The 21,764-nt window shown below is 40.2% G+C and overlaps 1 protein-coding gene across 1 annotated transcript in view; it reads right to left on the bottom strand.

The window, feature by feature from the left end:
* Positions 1-21,764, bottom strand: part of LOC143180419 (uncharacterized) — an 87,432-nt gene that overhangs the window by 53,972 nt on the left and 11,696 nt on the right. Inside the window, exons 2-3 of the mRNA XM_076380136.1 lie at positions 17,769-18,998; positions 11,352-11,493 (exon numbers count right to left, since the gene is read on the bottom strand). Of these exons, the coding sequence (XP_076236251.1) occupies positions 11,352-11,493; positions 17,769-18,998 (1,372 nt within the window). The remainder of the gene's footprint in view (positions 1-11,351; positions 11,494-17,768; positions 18,999-21,764) is intronic.

The raw sequence follows: 21,764 nt of genomic DNA, 5'->3' as shown, positions 1-21,764 counted from the left end.
ACTTGTCGGACAGTCGAAACTGGTCGTCCAATCGCGGCGTGCCGAATTTTAAGTAGCCGGGTCGAACGAGAGGAAAAAGAAGTATTATTCGTGCTAACAGTGTCCGCCTTCGATTCTTATTATCGCGTCGATTGCGATTCAAATTCGAGTGTATGTGCATTTTTACTAACTCTGAACTATTTGCAACTGAAAAATCCACAATATGTAATCCCAAACTCCTCTGATTTATTTTTGGAACAGTTTAGAAGCAACTAAAATTTATTTAAGTAACTTCACATTATATTCCCTTTTTTTCTAATTTCCATTGAAAGAATAAAAAGTAAACTATTTTCTAGAAAACATACGTAAATAACTAGAGGTAAATAATCTCGTAAATATCTAGTAAATATTTAGTAAATGTCTAATAGTAAAATAGTTGTCTAGAGGTACCTTCATATCTAGTAAATAAGAGGAGAGATAAAATCGGTTAATAAAAGATAAGAATGCATATGCGAGACCGAATTTGAAATTTCACATCTATATTTATAATGGGGGAGGCGTCGATGCACATGTAGCTTCTCAGCGGTTTGAATTTTCCGCGCGCTCGTGATGGCGAAGGCACCTCTCAGCATAGAAGAAAAGAGATAACCAATTAAACATACGTGTGCCAGCCAAAGAAATAAATATTCAAGCTCGGAAAGAAAGAAAGAATGGGAGCAAGGGAGGCGTAACGAATCGTCTTAACCTATTAACTTGTAAATTGCTTCCGACTGTTCTGTCGAGGGGTACGCGATCCTGTTCGCGCATAAATTCGCGGAATAAATCATGCCGCTTGTCGCCCAGTGAAATGAGACGCGCGACCGAGTTACTAATCTGCGTTGGTGGTTCAACTCCTAGCTGATCTCATAACTTTTCATCTAGCCTAGACCACAATCTTCTTCCATCAAACAATAACCTTTCGATATTAAAATAAATTCATTTATTTCAGATCATCAGATCAGAGATCATCTTCAAAACCTCTCTTTAGTATTACCAGATTAAAATAAAATGTTCTTAACTAGGATGATCGAGGAATACGAAGAAATTAATGTATAGACAACAGATCAGGGTTTGATCGACAATGTTCGAGGCCTAGGGGAAAAAAGAAAAGACTAGACTGGGCGGGGAGATCAGAGAAGAGTGCGCGCGACAAGAGAGCCGGCGATCCCGTCGCGGGCAGCGACGTATTCAAAGTGTGAACGGATGCAAATCTCGTCTCTCATGAGCGGAATTTTCAAGGAAGCTGAAAGATGGATGGAGCACGCCGCCGGGACCGGACAATACCACGACATTTGCATCTGGTACATAATTCAGTCGCCGTTTGTGCCCCTGGCCACGGGCTGTGCGTGTGCTGTTCATAAACCACCGTGGAGATCTCACCAAATCCACGAAAACGTCACCGCCGCCTAGCGAAATAACGAGCCGACTTCTTTTCTCTCCTTTCGTTTCCTCTTCAAGTTCTTTCTTTACGCTCGCGTGCAAACCGTTCTGAATTTATTCTCGTCATCTTAGGATGGGCTAGAACCACCTTTCATCGTTTATTGCGTTGTCCTTTAATCTAGCGATTGTTGTTATTATTGTTATTATAAGAGACTGGAGACAATATTAACCCTTTTAATGTCAACCCCCTAACCTTAGAAATAGTGAGAATTACAAAGACAATGTTGAACTTGTACTTCCACAAATCTTGCTATTGATGAACGAAATTTTCTTCGCAGGTCGACAAATCCTTTCAGAATACAACAATCAAAGAAAGTTGTTTTTATTATCACACATTTTAGAATGAAAAAGACAGAAGTCATAAGAACTTTAAAACACATTCATATTGAAAGTGTTGATTTCGCTATAAATTCATATATGTATAAATAATGAGTGGAAACTGGAAGTTCAAATTATAGGATAATAACTTGATTTTAGCTTGTCAAGGATGACAATAGGAAGAAACAATAGAAGTGTTCTAAGTTGTAAAAATTGAGACAACGGCGATGAGTTTATAGTAAGAGAACCTTAGCGTCTATAAATGAGTTAAAATAGTGTGCAGATAGTGCAGATAATGTGCAATGAACCCAAAACATAAATTAGAAGTACTGATAAATTAAGGATCGGTGTAGCATATATACTTAGTCCTTCACTTATTAACTCTTTTTGTCTAAAATTCTTTGTCATCATATCCACATGTGATGGAACATAATCCATAGAAAGAGGTAAACAATTATTTAATAGTATTACTTATTAATAAATTTCAACATAAAAAAATACACCTCTTAAGTTCAATCATAATAATCAAATTAACCGAAGTATACACGAACGTAATTATTCCAAAACTATTTTGCATCAATTATTACCAACTTCAAAACTTTCTACAAAGATCTAGAAATTGTTCTCTAACTTCTCTGACTTGTTTTAATCACTGCAGGCTCCTGGGACATTCATACCAACATATTTAATAATGTTCGTTTGATGGTAAATCGCGGGCATTCCTTCGTTTCATGAATATTCCTGGTAATTAATCCCGATGACGTGGAAAGCCGCGGAGAGTCGCACGAGCGATGAACTCACGCTCATCCCGGGGAAAACTCGCTTCACTTTCGGTCTCAACGACTCATCAGGGGGAAATTTCCCTGGGAGGGGATGAAAATCGAGGCGTCGTAGAATCGACCAGCACTTTCTCGGAATCGCTTCGCCGGGCGAGAAAACGAATTCGAGGGCAACGACACCCGAGCCCGACGCGTCTCGCGGATCATACGCCGACACAATGCTCCTGAGATCCCTATCTGAGATCTCAGACACCTAGCGCGCATTGTACGGATGAAGGTAAACGACATTTTCTTAATCGAACGCGAAACACGGCCTCAAGGTGCTTCTATTGAGTTTGTTTTCGACTCTTCGACTGGAATGATCGATTGAGCAAAGTGAAATAAGGTAGAAAAAGTTAGTTATTACTTCTAGATTTTGTTCTTGTGAAATAGCTTAAAAGCTACGAATAAAACAATTTGAGTTTTTAGAATTGACTCTAGCAATGAGAACACCTGAAGTGCAACGTGAACACCTGAAAGGTGAAATTTTGAAATAAAGGTAGGCATTAGAAGAACTTCATTCAAGATACATCTCTTTTCTCCATAGATCATTAATAACTAACTTATGGTTCATTATCTCTAAACGATGCCTGTTTGTTTTATGTTAAACATCATCAAATGTTTTTGCTCAACCCCATATTATTCGATATTTACTTCTTAAGTAGACGCTATTGTGTGTATTTTTCAAGATTCCAATCTTCCAACCGTAAATGAAAATCTTCACATTTTAACATTACCATTTTTGCATGTATCAAACGTTTAGAATTATTTGTTTACCTAAGATTAATTAAATTTTCGATTGAAGATGATTTTAATGTAACTAATATTAAATATCCAACTCCGTTTTCAAACATGGAAAAATGACAGCAATTTATTTTGGCGTTCAGGGTTTCCCTTTCGTACGCTATGTTCGGCTTCTTTGGTCCCAAGTTTTTCTTTTGTGCGGATTACGAGGGAGGAGAAGGGGTTCGGTTCCACTCGAGATGTCGAAGTAGAACCGTTTGTCCTCCTTAGAGTAATGAATGCAGAGTCGTTGGCCGTTCTTTCGTCGCAGACACAGTGCGAAAACGTGGCACGTGGCCCTTGCAATATTGGCTCAGTGAATATTCTGGGAGATTATAGATAACCTTTGGGGTCTACATTTGTTTGCTGAACTATATTTGGAAAACTGTCACTATTCCATCTTTTCTTCTCCTTCTCTTGTAGTATGTTTTCCCTTTGAAGTTTTATATGATTCGTTCTATCCTTTTCTTAGAATGTTAACTCTGGGATCAATTATTTTATTTCCTTAATTTTCCAGATTTTTAGAGGCTTTTACTTTTATTATTTATCTCATCTCAGTCTTTTCCGTTTTTCTAATGCTTTACTTTAGTCTTATTTCTATGATTTCATGTGTTCTCGATTTCCTGAAGTTTTACTATTCCATATTTCTTGCTGCTTATAATTTAATTCCCAATTGCTCAAATTTTGTGCCTTTAAGCTTCCAATATCCTATTTCTTCAAATATTCGCAAAGTTCTAAAATTTCTATTGTTTCTCATTCTTTCTATTTCTGCGACCTCTTATATCCTAACTCCCAAATGTCCTTTTCTTCCTAATCTACTACACTCCAAATTTTTCTACCGTTCATTTTCTAATTTCATTTCCATCACTTCGAATTCTTCCAATTTCCCAAATACGCATTTCCCCGCTTTCCCTTTCCACCATCTCTTGTCCAGTTTCTCCCTATTTCCCGAATCTCTTCGGCTCCTCAATTTCCTCATCACGTCGCGTCGGCAAGAGGCTCCATTACGCCTCGAACCGAAGCTAGAATTTTTATTCACCCTTCGCCGAGCGCCAGAATTCCAACGCGATCGGGTAAAAAGTCAGAGGCCACGGGACAGGGGCCTCTGGTCCGCTCCGAAAAATTCCTCGAAGGGGTTAACGGGTCCCGCGAGCGACGCTGGCGCTTCTGTTGCCACTGGAATGTCCAGGAACGCCCGGAGGACCGTAACTCGACGAGCATCGCACGGCGTGGCATGGCGCACGATAAGGATCGCCAGGACGAGAAAAGAAAAGGGAGAGCGTGTAGGACAGCCGTTAACGAGCGATTCCACGCAGAAGGTTAGCCTCCTTCTCCTCGACCCTTCTCGCCTCTTCCACCCTTGCCTCGCACGGATCGTCGATCTTCCTGAGCTGACGTCCTCGAGAATTCAAGCTCCTCGGAAAAATTTCTCGATTTTTTCTGTCGAGAAATTTTAACGGGGATGAAGAGGAAACTGACTTGTCTAGAAAGTATTTAGCTGCAGTCGTGACCGTTTGGCTGGGTTAGTTTAAGCGGGTTAATGACCTTATCGCTGAAGTTACATGCGTGAACCTCGGAGGAGGTGACTATTTAGAAAGTATGAAGTAGACCATGGACTAGAGTAAGAAACATTAAGTACAAGAGAAGCATATATTATTCAGTGTTAAGCTATCAAATGTTCACCATCAAATTTGGTGCACATTTTATGTAATAAATTTTTCAATACTTTCAATAAGCTTCTAATATTCAATTTTTTAAATTACGTTAGACTGTCATTAAATCACGCTTCGAGTTCTGTTCTAAGTCCTACTGTGCAGTTCTTATATACACCAAATAATCGGAACATTTCACTCATATTGTAAATACGCATATAACATTTAATTGAAGTACATTACATAGCACAAGCTTCCCGACAGTGTAACTTTCATATCCGTTTGTACAGTACGTTCTTATGTAGGTAAAAATACACTATTTTATGAAAGGGTTAAATAACCCAGATTGTCGCTCATATACCTACTCTTTAAAGGCAGCATGAAGATCTAGTGGAAATATGGAGCTAAAACTAACCAAATAAAAATTATCACAGCTGAACGGCACTACTGTACTCCCCGTTACAAATATGATTTTATTACCGTTTATTCCCAGGAAACAGAGGACCAGCAGGAGCGACACGCGCCCTGCAAAGACGCTTCACCCACCCCTGTTGCACCCCGATGCGACAGAAACGTTCACGCAGGGAACCCAGCAGTGAAGAAGAAGCCAAAGGAAAGAAGAGAAAAAAACCTACCGAAAACTTCCCAGCTGTTCAAGCCTATCTCCGCGGCGAATCAAACATGGCGACGGTCGGTTGAGCCGCCGCGGCCCGCCGCGCGACTGGAGGGGGTTTCAACCCTTGCTATCTGGCCCATCGGGGCTTTCGAGCACGTCGCGGACCGTACCCGTTCATAATAACGCTCGGCTGGAATTTCCGTGGAAGAGACACGTCGACACAATGCGTTTTCACGTACCACTCCCCTCCCTCCACCCGATATGTGCCACGACTTTATTATTTTTCGGGGGTTGAGAGGGGGCGAGAGACGTATACCTGGTGGTGGCTGCTTTTGTTTCGCTGATCGTATCAGCGGCACTCTTCCTCTCCTTTCGACACATCTGTGGCTGGATTCGCTCCCATGCCTCGCCCCGTAAAAATGCGACATATTGTGCGAAAAGCATATGGCCCTTATGCTCCTCCTTTTTTCAGGGTGAGCGTCCTATTCTCCCCCCGTAGCGCGAGCTTGAAAGGGGTCCCGGGGTTGGTTACTCGGGCGTGTTTAAATAATGGCGCGCCTTGTTCCGATGTTTCTTTGGAAGATATTTTTTGGAGTACGTTTACCATCGTTTCGTGTTTGGGACAGATTCTGAGAGAGTAGTTACTATTATATAATATAGGTGTTCTTACGTTCGAGACAAAGTTGGGACAAGGTTATCATTATTTTTAGGTACCTAAGTATAGTTGAGATAAACTTAAAATGAATTAGCTAATACCTACAATCTTTTTTAGTTTCTAATATCTATTCGAAGTAGCTTTGCTATCAACTCTGCATTTTATAGTAGATTGGAAAACCATCAATGTCTAGAGATTTGAAAAGAAAAACTATACTTTCTATCTATTACAAGCTGTCAACTCGGAACGAATATACAAAGTGTGAAAGACGCGTATCTAATGTCCAATTGTACATTAGCACTTACTCTATACTTATCAATAGTGAAAGTCAAACAAAATAGGAAGAAGTTAATTTCAAGAACTAATGCGATAGTAACAAAATAATGTGGAAGTGTTGTAACTATATACTCAGCAAAATATTGGTGGTCATGAGCTTGTAACTCATTACCAACGAGAAATTAATATTCTCAGTTTGTCTCACACGATCGGAGATAAACTTTCGGCGAACGACAGAGCAATGCCCATTATTAGAGCAGAAAAGAAACACTGCCTAAGGGACGAACGAGACTGATTACACCAGCAAAGATGACAGAAAATTACAACACAGCCAAAATATGACACACGTGTGAACGATAAACGACACCTACCAGGTTAAACCGACATATATTTTATTGGGCCCGAAGCCAGGCAATGAACGCTTCGCGTGAACTGATCCACGCGTGTGCGTCGTCTCGAATGACTGATAGCTGGGCGGAACGGGCCATCGTGCTGTCATAATATTTGGGTTCCTTTCGGACGCCGCTCAAGGAATCGCCCTTCGTTTCTGGGAAAATTGCTAGCTGGACGGTGCTTAACTCCCTTTTTCCAGCGATGTCCTCGGGGAGTTACACCCGCTATGGCAGGTCGAGAAAATCGATTCTTCTCCGTATTACGGTTTTCACTAATCCCGTTAGAGTTCTTTCTAAGCATATTACATAAGCAAATTATGTGATCAAATGTTTAACAATATTTTTCTGGTTTCTAATTAATACTATAGATTTTTTGTAACATATTAGAAAACGAGAAATATAGATATTAGGAAATTCTGCACTAGATTTTGAGCTTTTTGAGATTTTTTAAGACATTCTGTTAATTAGTTTGTCTTATCTACTACGAAACCTGTGTCTAGCGATAACTGTACTAATTGAAATAAAATTTCATGCAACATTAAATTATGTATGAACAAAATATCTTTAACTTAAGAAATACTTATGGAAATTGGATACTAGCTGATTTTCAATGCAATGCATCTAAAATGCAAATATGGAGACTTTTATAATGTATTCGCGCAGCTGTCATGTGCAATTAACAAGATGTCGTCACACAGACTTTTAAAACTATTAATTACACTAGGTGTACATATTTTTTACGATATAAATATCACACGTTTCTAAGTTCCATTGTAGTATATACATATTACGACCTCCTTACTTATATACTCTCTGTACGATTTTACGATATTTTTATGCTAGCAGAAAATTCAGCTCTTTTATGGAGGCAAATTAAAATTATAAATTGAAATTTTGAAATTCAAAAATATAATAAAGTTTAAGAGTTCGACGAATTTGCTTCGCCTCTCATTAATGTCTCTTAAAGATCTTCCTCAATCTTCTCCTGAGTAGGAGATTGAAAGAACGACCGGCAAATTATCGCAAAAAAGCGACGATTAATAAGCGCACAACGCGTGAGCGTCGTAATTAGAAAAATGATGAGCCGGGCGGCGAAAAAACGGCTGAATCCATCAGCTTTGCTCTATCGCGCACGGGGAGAAAGTGCGCGAGAGGGATAGTGAATTGCGCGTTACTATGCAGGTATGCGCTTTTGCGTCCATGGAATGCAGCAAAAATTATTTACCACAATGGTTGTCTGGCAGTGTGCTCTTCAGAGACGACTCTAATGACCTGCAGCTTCGTTTTTCTCAAGCGTGCTACGAAACCCATTAGCGAGCACTCCTAACTTTCCCTTCGGCTGAATGATCTTTCATATCTCGAGTCTCAGTTCGAAACAAAACGCTATTGCTCTCGAATATCAAAATGACCTACTACAGTGGTCTATTATAAATAGTATTAAAGTTCTTTCACACGGCGATACACGTATGCGATACTGCAGTTGCCGTGTAAATGCAACAATTTGTTTGTACGTCTTGTCAGCTGCCTCGATACGAAAAATGTGTCATGATATTGTATCTCACGAAAATCACTGTCTGATTGGTATCCATCATAAGTGGATATCAATCGGAGCTTATAGCTTTTAGTCTACAAAACGAAAATCTAGAAATTTTCACGATTGCCTAGTTGAATTTTACTTGACTCAAATCTACTTATAATTGTTATTTTCATTCTACTTTATCGCAAACGGTACCAATAGATTACTGATTTTTTCAAAAAAGCTTAAACACGACACAAATTGAACAAAAATTTATGATAATAAAATTTAATTTATTACTGCGGATTAATGATAGCACAACAAACCTAATTCGACTTAGTCTGTCATGCCTGAATACATATTTTTGTTGAAAAAAACATTACTAATTTAGTGATCCTATTTCTAAAAAAAATAAAATGACAATAACAGAATGATAGTACACCTTATAACGCTATATTCCCTTTAAACGTCAGAGCTAGAATCCTAGCATAGATGTCTGCCACCTACCTTACCTTCCTTCTACCTACATATTTCCCTTGTCTAATTTCCATGATATTAACAATCACATGCAAAATAGTAGCTTGCATGGACCACTAAATATTAGTTGACTAAATTTCACCGAAATTTCGCCAAACAAGTTTCACTTCTCACTGAAATCTGTTAGATACGAAAATAAGAGTAAGGAGAGGCAGATATCGAATTTCCTAGCTGTTGTATCAGTCGAAATCGTTCCGTCTGCGTAGGTGCCAGCCAGCTCGACGAAAATAGATCGAATTCACGCGGGTTGTACGATCCGATCGCACGAAACCCCTTGCCACCCTTCGCGCTATCGATCGTCCAGTATTTTACCCTCTAATCCCGATTCCACGTCGAGTTCCCATGTCTAGCTCATTCGAAGCACCTCTCGAATAATTTCTCGAGCACTTACAAGACTCTGTGCGTTGCACCAGCTCCCATATTTCGAGTGGAATCATCGCGATGGAACCCCCTGTAGTGGCGACAACGCTCGTCGAGGGCTCGTCGAGGAGGCGAAGCACTGGCGTCGATCGGAGGGAAGACCGGGCCGTATATTAATCGTCGTGTACAGGAAATTAACTTGGCCTTGTTTTATCTTGCATTCTGATGACTGCATCTGCGTATCGCGAGGAACACATAACGCTCGGCGTGTATTAATTATGTGCGCGAGTCGGTGCGCGCGAAGGAAACGATCAAGGTCGCGCTTTTACGAGCCAGCCAGGTGCACACTGGGGCTTTTCTGCGAATCATCGGTTCCTGTTGCGAGAACCAACTATTCTACGTGTCTCTGTCATGGCTTGCTCTGTAATGAGTGGTTATCGAAAGGAACGGAGCAGCTGAAACGATCTGCGCAACGATTAGAATGGGTGTGATAAGATTCAGCTATAGTAGATGGCGAAGAAATGAGTGTAATTTTAAAACTGGCTATGTCTAGTCGAATATTAAAGGGTCTTCTAGTCATTTCGATTATTCTTACGAATAATTTCAAACTTCAATTTATCTTTTCAAAAGTTTAAGTCAATTTTCAGAATGGTCTTTGGTATTATAAAATTAGAAAAGCCAATAAAACAGATTGCAATAAATATCTCATTGCCAGTTTTGAAAGTACACTCCTCAAACGGTTTCTAATGGCTTAAAGATGTATATGAAAACCACTATTTTGATAGATTCTTCAAGAATAGCTTGGAAGAATATAGTCAACCCTCCTATAACGCGATTAATTCTTACCGCCCTACATGGAAATCGTCTTGTATGAAACTTAGAATTAGTGTAAATTAGAATAATTCAATATATAGATTAGAATAATTCAATAAATAGATTAATAAAAAAGAGGGGAATTCTCCATTAATTTCAACCGTAAAAGTGTATATATTATAGAGACATCGCGTTTTAAGACTACCACGTTATATGAAAACTGCGTTTTAAGAGTACTGCGTTATACGAGGGCCGTCGCAATTTTTGCTCCGCGTTATATGGAAACCGCGTTATGAGACTACCCCTTTATATGAGGGTTTACTATAATTATTTTTCTAACATTTGAGCTTAGGCAGATGATGTCTCGATATAAGCTTAACGATATAGTACTGTCTTAGTACAAGTTCGCGATTCGAAATCAGTTAGGAGCTTAGAAAATATAAGAATCTTCTTTCTAAGATCAGTTTTCGCACTGAACATAACTTGTAAAGTAAAGGAATAACTTCAAAGATCTACCAGTGTACCATCAAGCTTGTATCTATACAACACAGTACACCCATGTTTTCTTGCAACTATTTTTTCATTTTACGCAGTTCTGGTGTTTTTTTTAATACGAGTTTCTTATTATACATTCTCCAAGCTCTTAGCAGATTCCATGCAACGAGTCTACAACAAGTGAATGTTGTAAGTAGGTACTCGAAATCATGATCGTTACTGAAACCGTCTATACATCACTGATCCAATCAAAAAGAATTTTTTGAAAACTTGTCCAGCTACCTTGGAGAAGACAAAGTATCTATAAGGACCTAGCAGTGCCTAAGGAATTCCCATACTACGCGATCATTGCCGACGTAAGCATTACAGACTTGAAGCAATGACTTCAGAGAACAATTTTGTGTACTTTTCTCAGAATGAAAATAATTTTACGAATCTTCAGGCAAATGTCTATCACAGAGCCCGTGCGAAGATCTGAAGTTTCGTTTCCTCGAGTATTCTTACACTCACATGAGAAATTCAAGAGTGATTCGAGTTTCCTGAAGAGACCCGTGAAGTTTCACTGCTTTGATGGTTGTCTTCGATCCTTCGCGAAAATCGTGAAAGCCTTCGCGACGGGTATAAGTTAGCGAGAAGATGAGTCAGCTTAGGTACTTACCAGGCGTCGTTTCGGCTTGATGAGGGGTCGATTCTGGCCGTTCATCTTATAGTAAAGTCCACAGGCGTTGCAGAGGTAGTGTCCAGTGCCGTCCCGTCTCCACAGAGGCGTCGAGGTCGCTCCACAATTTACGCACTCGCGACCCTCTACAGGAATTCCATCAACAAGATAACAGGTAGATTAATTCGTGGTCAACTTTGTTCGCTAATTAGCAACATCTACGTTTATCTGCGTCCACGAAACAGAGGACTGGATTCTCCTTAAACGGAATTCAGGACACCTTCATAATTTTACTAATTAACTTACTAATTTTTGTATTGTAAGGAGAATTCAGTCTATCTTGGACACTGTTCTCGTGGACACAAGATTTTAAAGCACGTTTACGATGGCTCTTCGAAACTAATTTTTCCGTAAGATAGACATTTAAGGATTATAAGATCAGAGAAACTAGAGGTGCTGAAAGTTAGATATTTGAGAATTAGAAATTTCAAATTTTAGTGATTTGAAAATTGAAAGACTAGAACCATACGTAATTTAATAAAGTAATGAATTATGATTATAAGAGACTATATGGAAAATTCGAGTTAAAGAATTTGGAGGATCAAGAAGTTACCTGTGTACTTAGAAATTCAAACGTGGGAACCAGAAGTTCCACTCGCTCTAAAATTTAGTACCTCATTAATTCGAGTATCTTTTCGAGCAAGATTCTTCAAATTCTTAGCTGAAAAAATATCGCAGTTTCGTTCCGAGGAGCCAACGTGTGCCGTTTACGAACACACAGTTACAGAGTCGGTGATGGAACTCGCATGCAGTTGCAGACATACCATATCAAGCGATTACCAGAGCAAAAGCAGAGTCTCTTTTAGGACCGTGGGCGTTCGAAGGACTCGTGGATCGAACACGATCGTCCGATAGCGGCTTGTTAATAGCGGGGACAACTTTTCAGACAGAATCGGTGAAAGGGGGAGGAAGAGAAGACATGGTATCGTTAGTCTACCTCCCACCAAATGGTACAGGGATCGGGTATAATGGGCCCAGAACTTTCAGACTTCGATCTTGCAACTTTTGCCATTATTTCCTGAGTAAATAACTACTGAAAGTCAGTGATCTTTTAACGATTGTACGTCATTGGCCAAAAGTTTCAAAGTACTTACCAGTTTTCATTGATATCAACTATGTATCAAAGTTCCCTCCGATCCCAAATTAATATTATACTTTCAGCGATGTTTGCAATTATAGTTAAGAAGGATAAATACAATTGTTCTATAGAAATACTTCTTCTAGCTCTTTATGTCATAACATTAGATATGTTATCCTAACTTTTGCTGTTATTATCTTTATTATAAATACTTCAAAATTATTCAAATGACACATATGCTAAGCATAAATAATTTTTAAGAATAATTATTAATAATTTTACAAGAAAGTTGAATTTTTAAGTAGATATCACCTGGATTCTAGACGTATTTGGTTTATGGTATCATTTTATTATAAGTGTATTTTAATATTTCAAATTTTTAGACATCAACACGTAAGTTATCGATGAACTCAGGTGTATCAACAGAATGAAGAAGTTTATGCAAAAAAGTAAATTCAGATTCTAGGCTAAGGCACTGCTCAAAATAACTAGAGGATCGTATTTTAGCCAAATATAATAATCAATATTTTGGAAATCTTTGCTGCCTACAATTTGCTACTTAATTAATTCCATAATTGTGTTGAGCGGCACATTCTTGTATCTAACTTCCCATAATTTCTCTACACCCATCAATTCTTCAATATTTTCTGCCTAATATTATTCTATTAAGTCTGAAAATTGTGGAGGACGGACAAATGTTAGGAGAAAGAGTAGAAGGAGGGATAAAAACATTTCCCGAGCCGCGAGATCCGCGTCTCTCGAATCGTCCTTCGAGCTGCATCCTCCTCGGAATATAACCGAGCGGTGGCCATTACTGGAAAAGATCCCCATGTAAACTGTGTCGAAACATCCGAGATACAATCGAGGGAGACGAGATTCTCCATCGAGTGCGATCGACGTGGCCGAAATGCCGCGATTAAACCAAAAGGGTCAAAGAAAACTAAAAGGAACAGACGAATCCGAATATTGAACCCCTGACGATCCCTAAATCGATCGAATTTTCAAAGTGTCACTGGTGCAGGCATAATTATCGAAAGAAACAATCGAGAATAAAGTAAAGAGACAAAGAGAATTTTGAGAAAATCTCGCGAAGGAGGCTTCCTCGAGAGAACAAGGCCGAGGCGGTTGTCTCGTGCCACTTTTGCCATAAACGGATGAATTATGATCCAGGACGAGGAAACCGGCGTTCCGTCACGAATTTTGCCCCGACAACTCTCGTTCCCCTTTTGATCCTCGACAATCACCGGTTATGTTTCGAAACTTCAATAAACATCTCCTCTGCCGAGAGGGCCGACATTGATGCCACCCGACCGCTTTCATAAAAAAAGAGTTCCTCTCTAAATTGCGCAGGCCTTGAGAATCCGCTGTAATCCGCTTGTTAATTACTGTGCAACGTCCAGGCGAGACGCACAGAAAACGATGATCGTTTCAACTCGAATTAAAAAGCGTTGCAACAAAATGTGTCTGCCTTTTGAATCGCGCGCCGCGTTAATTGCGATTTTCACTTCTGACAGCAGTTGTCTTCGTAATTAAATGATAACGACGCGTGCCAAGAGAAATTACTGTCTGCAACAGTTCAGCCCGAGCATCTTTCCTTCGTCGAAAATTAGAGCTTTTATTTTGGAAAGGGTAGAGCTCCTTAAGCAATATATTAATTTTTTAATCAGTCTTTGCCAGTTTATAAAAGTCGTCGAATCGAACTAATACTCATTTTTGAGGGCACATAACTAATTGTTTTACGAAACCAATTTCTGAAGCCAAATTCATATTGTCAAAAGCAAACATAAGAAATTGTGAGAGAATAATTGTCTAAAGTAAACGAGTTTATATTGAAAAAAGTAATCCGTATCCGTTTTTTAATTATGTTCGTTAATATAAATTCGAATAAAGACGAGTTTTTACTGCGTTGTTTTGAAAAAAGGTTCTTATTTTTCTCGAAGGTGGCAACCGCAAACAACCCAATAGCCACGGGGTCGTCCGGCTTCAGTCATCGAGGCTGGCACACGGACACACACATGAGTCGCGTGTGTCGTAAGTCGATTTAATTAGCGGACTTCCACGCCGCGAAGTCGGGCCATTGTTCCCGGAATTAGGATTTTTACCACGGCGTCCTCTCTCGGCCGGCTATTATTACCGCAATCAACGTATCCGGCATTTTTCAACCGTTTCATTCCCATTCTGCCTCTCCCGCTTCTCCTTTTTCCTTTTCTGCCTTTCGATTCTTCTTTGATCGACCCAACTCTCTGTTCTCTCGAATTTGTTAAATGTATCCCAGCGGTCCCATTGTTCTCAAAAATCTTGAAACACCGTACTTCCTCGCTATAATTCCTTCGCCATTACTCTCTCTTTCCCTTTTTTAATTATCTTTTGTCTCAGTTATATCTCTGGAAAAACGAGTTGTCGGTGCAGGAGTTCATCTCAAAAAAGGTGTCTCTAACAGAAATTCATGACCAATTCGATTAATTGTAAGATTGGAAGATATCCATAGAAACAATCATACGTTATTTCTATTGTTATCAATACATTTCTCTTCAAGTGTAAGTTATTTCTAAGTGGTGAGTTTACAGTCAGACAATATAATTGAGCACTGAGATGTTGTACTCACATTGCTCATTAAGCTCAATTTTCTATTTGGGGAACTAAAGTGTCGAAGGCGATGGAAACATGACTAGAGCTTAATAAGAATTTGAGAATCTTTAAAACTGGCAAATGTTTGATGTGCTCTGCACCAGTGACTCAAAATGAATTTCCGCAGAATCGATGTTCTGTTTAGTTTAGCCTGCTATTTTGAACAGATTAGGTACCGTACATTTATTAGAGTTTTCTTCTGTCGAATATTTATACTTTAGCCAAAAATTAATATTAAAAATCGCGTCAAAAAAGCGCGGGAAAAAACGTTGGTCCGCAGACTCTTCCCGAGAGGGAGATTAGCTGTGACAAAATCAAAAAACGGCAGCTGGTAGCCACACCACATCGAGGAAAAAAAAATTACTCAGTGTGTGCTCTTTCGCGCTTGAGTGTGTGTGTTCCACATCTGTGTATTTATAACAGTATATCTATACACAGACGAAGGTATATAGAGAAAGAAATGTACAAGGTGAAACACCTGAGAGAGACCATCTAAGTGTCTTTGATACTTGTGAAACTGTAAAAGTCGTATCAGAAACGAAATTAATCGTGACATTAATTTTTATGGCTTTCTATTAGTAAAAATTCATTTAGATAAATTTTCTAAAAAAATTGTAATTTTGGATTTTCAGTTAAAAGTACTTCTTGAAGATTTACAAATTTTGTATTCTCAGTACACAAATTTTAAATTCTAAAAGATTTCAAGATTGGAATTACGAGATTTTGAGTTTTAAAAATAAATTTTTCCCACCTTTCTACGATCAACAATTTCCAGTCGGAGTTTGAAATCGCTGTTGACAACTATTTCCCACGTTCCACAAGCATAAAAGACATTTAAGTTCTTGTCCCTCCGAGATGTCTCATTCCGTACAAACATCGACATGTCAGGTGTGGTGCTATTCACGCTCGACGTTTCGCGGGTGCCACTCAAAAAACACATCAGTGAGGCAAAAATACAAAAAGTACACGCGACGGTGTGTCTCTCCCTCTCGTCGGCAACACTCAGCTCGTTTCGAGAAGAAAAGAAAAAAGTATACATATGTATAGATACGTGTTCAATTTTTTTCGATTAACGAACTGTAAGCGAAAGACGACCGCCACCAAAAGCTCGTCTGGGATCGAAACGAAATGAAATGAAATATCAGGAGAAAAACACGATTCGAGGCTTTGTTTCTCTCCAAAGACTATCCTTCGAGACTCGCGATATTCTATCAACGCTCAAAAATATTTTTTCTATCGAGGAAAAATTATTTTAGGACTCACGTTCAAAGAATATCGATTGTTGCGAGGGATGTTGGTGAAATAAAGCCCGAGTCGATTAAACAAGGAAAAAGTAATTAATTAATGAAAAGGAAGCAAAATCAGTATAATGGAATGAAAAGCAAAATGCATGGGGACTCGGGTAGCACTTTGATACGATTTTTCGTTGGCAAAAAGTTATCGCAATTTTCTTGACTGCTGACAAAATTTTGTAATAATCTTTAATAATTTCGACGAATGGATTTTCATGAATAAGTGCCTACACTGAGACCCATGCGTACAAGCAAAACTGATAGGAACGGAAGCAAGAAATAAATGAATGGAACTTGAATTGTAATATTGCAAATTATGGTGCAGTTGCTTTGGTCAAATTGTAATTTTATATTGTGTAAAGTTGATTGATTAAAAATACGTAGTTATATTAGCATTATAAGTGACTAGAAGTTTATTGACAATCGCTGCAAGTAGTTTAGGTAAATTGAGGTAGCAGTCTGACCAAATGAAGCCTATTCTACTGCGAAAGTTCTTTGACGCTTGAGCTCCAAATTCATTCCGCTTTCTCATTGATTAGTATCTATTATTCGTTTTTAATAAATTATAGACCTTTAAAGAACTTGAATTTTTCATGAGCAAGCTGAACGAAATGCTTTCTAAAAATAGTAGAACATAATCATTGATGTATTGTTATTAGAATTATGGCTATAATTTACTCTTTTTTTACTATGCTCGATCATTTCAGTTCAAAATCCGTCAATCACGTCAGATGTACATGTACGAAATTTAAACATTCTGAAACCGAAAGTCAACTGCACATTTTGCAATCCTACAAACCCCGAGTGCTAGAAAATTCGACAAACCTAATTTCTACTTACTTCTTATAAAAAAAAGTCCTCAACATGAAATAGCTTGACTATAAAATTTCAGTTCCGAAATAACTGCAATGATACACAGATTGCCCATGTATGTTTAGAATATTAATGAAGCTAGTGTAGAAACTACTATGTCATAATTTCTTGTTAACTCAGCTTATCCGCAGTGACTAATTTAACTCTATTCTAGTTCTCCAAATTTTAACACAAAAAGTATCATATCTTGAACATCTGAATACATGAATACACAATCAGAATGTTTTGTTCTCACGGAATCGTGAATAGCTACCATTATGAATTTCCATCCACAACATTTCCCATAAAGTGTCCCCTGAAAAAATTCCCTAGCACTCGTGGTTAGCAGGGATCCCCAGCACCAAAGTAACCGCAACAAACTCCCTGAAAAACCAGGTGAAAACCCAAAATAAAGAGAAAGTAAAAGAACCGAGTAAACCCAAACCCGAAAACGAACGAAAATAGAAAAGAAAGTGACCAAGAGGAAGGGGTTGGTAGGCGTGCCGCTTACCGGCGGACGTCCTCGACTTGTTCCTGGGCTTTTGCTGCTGCTGCTGCTGCGCGGACGGCGAGCTGGGCGTGTTTGCGTGCGCGTGACCGACCAACAACTTCGTGTCGACGTTCACGCCGGCTGCGGCGGCCACGCCGGTCGCGTTTCCGGCCCCGGCGGCTGGATGATGCCCGAATAGACCGGAAGAGACCGCGGCGGTCCCGTTGTGCGGATTGTGGGACGAAGACGAAGAGGACGCCGACGAGGAGGCCGCGTGATGATGGTGATGGGGATGGTGGTGGCTGGGGTACTGCAGGTGCTGGTACATGTTATAGGCGCTGCTCGCCGGGTCGTACTGGGAACCGGAAGTGGCGTGGTGGCTGTTGGAGGCCGCCACCGCCGCGGCCGCGGCCGCAGCCGCGACAGCGTAACTGTCTCTGCAAGATGGCGAGCTAGCGCCGCCGCCACCACCACCACCTCCACCACCACCCGCCACACTGTTTCCCTGATACGCAGCCTCTTGTTGCTGTTGTTGCTGTTGCTGCTGCTGCTGCTGCTGCGTGGTGCTCGCCTGTTGGCTGCCCGATTGGTTATTACCTTCGCGCTGCTTCACCTGACCCGTCGCGCCGCCACCGTTCCCTCCTGTCCCGCCGTTCCCAGCGTTCGTAGTCCCGTTGTGTTGCTGATGGGGCGGGGACGGTGCTCCGTGATGGTGTCCCAGCATCACGCTGGGCTTCACGTCGCAGGAACTCGCGCCCGAGGCTCCAAGCGCGTCCTGGTGGTGCATGAACGCACCCATCACTGCTGCGTGCGCCACCGCAGCCTGATACTCGCTGCTGGCGCCTCCCCCTAGACCAGACAGAGGGTTGCTGCTGGTGTTGTTGTTATTCGCGCTGCTCGTGTTGTTATTGTTGTTGTTCGTACTGGATGTTGTACTGGCGGTGATGCTGTCTGGAGTGGCGTCCTTCGGCGGAGTCGGGGGGAAGGAGAAAAGATGGTGGCCAGCACCAGCTCCGCCGTGACTCGAGAGGCTGCCGCTGCTGGGTGGTAGCGAGGAACCGAGAGGACTGTGTGGTTTCTCGTCGTTGACTCCGCCGCCAGTCGAGCCTGTCGTCGTCGGGAATCCCCAAGGCGTCTTCGAGGTGTCTGCCCCGCTCCCGGAGAGCCACGGGTGCAGTACTGAGCTGGGGAAATGGGGTCGACACACTTGGCTCACTGGACCGCTCGTTACGCCGCTGCTCGACATCCTTGCTGGAAGAACAGATGAAATAATGGCAAGTTAGAAGAGGGCTCTGCTATGGTGCTTCTAGAGGTTGGGTGTTTCTTAACCTTTAGACTGCTGGTGTGGCCTGTGTTTAGGCCAACTGGACTAAGACCTTTCTCTGGAGGTTAAGAGATTGAGTTTCAGGGTAGATTCATCAGGATATACAACATTTTTTGTAATTTCTGGTATCTTTGCACATTGCTTCCTAAGATTTCCTTTGAATGTTTCTCTGTCTTAAGAGTTTTTAATTTCTACAACCGATCAGAAAATATCTTGTCTTCTAATACTAAAATATTGCTAGTAACATAATCCATAATTAGCTCTACATGTTATTCTCATAGTTGCGATTCATCCAATTGACAGCATTCGTTTCAATGTATGTATAGTATACACGTTACAAGTTGAAATATAGGTACTTTGAGCTCAGGCAACGTTCAATTTACTCTCGACACAACTGGAACCCAAGCAGTCTGTCACACGCCAAAATGGTCGTTCTACCCAGTCGAGAATCGACTCGCTGAAAATGGAGAACGCCATGGGATCTCGTAACAACGATCGTTCTGTTCAGAGGAAGAACTTGATTCGTGCGTGCACGGAATGATTGGGTTTTATGCCGATCGTAAAAGCACCTAATTGCGAGAGACATCTTAATTAAGTGCGAGGCCCGTTCTCGCTTGACACGCGCTATTATTGGCCTTCTTTCCTTCACTCACGAAGAATCGTTCACCTTTGAAACGCCATATACGCGACCAAACTCCGCCTCTGCCGGTTTACTCGCGTAATTACCTCTTCATTAGCGATTTTAGCTTCGTTCCAGCGTGACTATCGCTGGTTTTATCATGCGCATGCAAAGGATTTGTCTATGTTTCGACGAACAGAACCATTGTACAGGATGAAGAAAGAAGCTAATCTGTAATGTGCATTCCTAAATAGTTAGTTCTATAGCAAAAATAGGGAATATGAAGATATCTTTACTTAGGTTAAGTGTGAAATTTCGTATAAATTTACTTCAATCTTGAATAAAAGATTGATTGGGTTTGGGTTAGGCAGATGCTAATGAAGCATGCATTAGGTCTACAAAATGACTTTCTATGTAATTTCAGTTGAATTTACGGCACTAGATTAGTTAGTCTAAGGGAGGTCTCAAATGAGTCTAGTTTGAGAGATTATTGCGTCTAGGTTAATTATAAATTAGGTTGTCTACAAGACACTTGTCTCTATAACATCATCTGAGTACAAAGTTCTAGTTACGTTTAAATTAAGTTTGTTTAAAAGTGGGTTGCATTTGGGTTAACTTTCAACGACATGCATTTACGAACATAGTATGTGCATGGATTTACTGTATGAGTTCTTAATTTTCGACTGTAGAAATTAAATATCATAAAATTATCAACATTTTGAAATCCCAAACTTCTAGATAATTTAATCTTTTAACTTTTAACGTCTTGGATTTTCAAAATGTTGCGGTTTCAACATTTCGACACTTCAAATTTTTCAATTTTTTAATTTGCAAAGTATTTAACTTTCAAATTCTTAAATTTTCAAATATTTCAATTTAATACATCTTTTTACATTTTTAGGTCTCTTTACTTATCTCAAATCCTGAACTCCATTTATGTAAGAAAATCATTTATTTCGCTTAAAAAGGGTAACTACCTAACTACGTATAAGTTAGCATCACTGTATTGATTAGGTTCATAATAACTGTGCACTAATTTTGAATCAAAACTAAGCTCACTCAGCCACATTAAATCTGATCTTCAAATAAATTTGTGTAGTCTACTGAAACAAATCCTAATGAACAAAGGATTACTTAAATGAAATCAGGCCTACAAACTGAAATTCCTTCAGCTTTCGCTCAATTCTGAAGCAATAACTCATTAGTACAAAGTTGCAGACTGCGTTGTGCAAGGTTTCGAAGCAAAGAGGTTGAAGACGATCGCAGGGAGGCACGATGCAAGCCTGCTTACGTCGGTGAAATCGGCCGAAGCATACGATCGATATATCGAGTGGTTCTTGCTAGCGTTGCTCCGCCACCTTGGCGGCATACGCTGATAACAAGGGAATGTTTTGCTAGACTCCACCCTCATTCCTTCCACCCCCGCGACTCTACTGAATTACGGGCATTAATTCGAGCTTCGAGTCACCGTCACGCTCCGTATTCCGCGCTTCGAACTTTGGTAACATGAAACGTATTTATCGCCGCAACTCTATGAACTGATGACATCGAAACGATACGAAACTATAGCAGTCATTGTTACCGATTTATTATCCTCCACTTCTCCATTTCCCAATTCTTTCCGACATAGTCGAAGTGGTATCGTCCTATCACGGTTCAGCCATCAGTATTCCTCTCGTCGGAGAGATCTATCACGATCAACAGTTTCGTTTAACTGGAATCAACGAAGATTGCCGCGCACTGTCAGAGTTGACGCGATTGCGCTGGCGAATGAAAGATGAACGCCGTCGCGGAAAGTTGTCTAAATTTAGGAGCATGAAACGTAATATCACGAGGAGGAAGCTCGCTCGCGAGATGAGCAGCTGCAGCGTCATGCAATTAATCGAATGCAACGATGCCCCGCCCGTAATTGGATCTGTTGCGTTCTAGCGGTGCGCCGATGGAAAGTAAATAAGAACGACTAGCTGGCCAATTTATTCAAGCCATTCGACCAGAACGGCGATTCTGCACTGAAAACTAGAAAACTTTGCAGGATAATTCGATCGTTCGAGTCTGAGGAGGAATAAATTTGATG

Source organism: Calliopsis andreniformis, chromosome 6 (assembly GCF_051401765.1).
Source record: "Calliopsis andreniformis isolate RMS-2024a chromosome 6, iyCalAndr_principal, whole genome shotgun sequence".
NCBI classification, from domain to species: domain Eukaryota; kingdom Metazoa; phylum Arthropoda; class Insecta; order Hymenoptera; family Andrenidae; genus Calliopsis; species Calliopsis andreniformis.
Note: the sequence above shows the minus strand (reverse complement) of the source record. Positions and strands in the feature narration are given on the sequence as shown.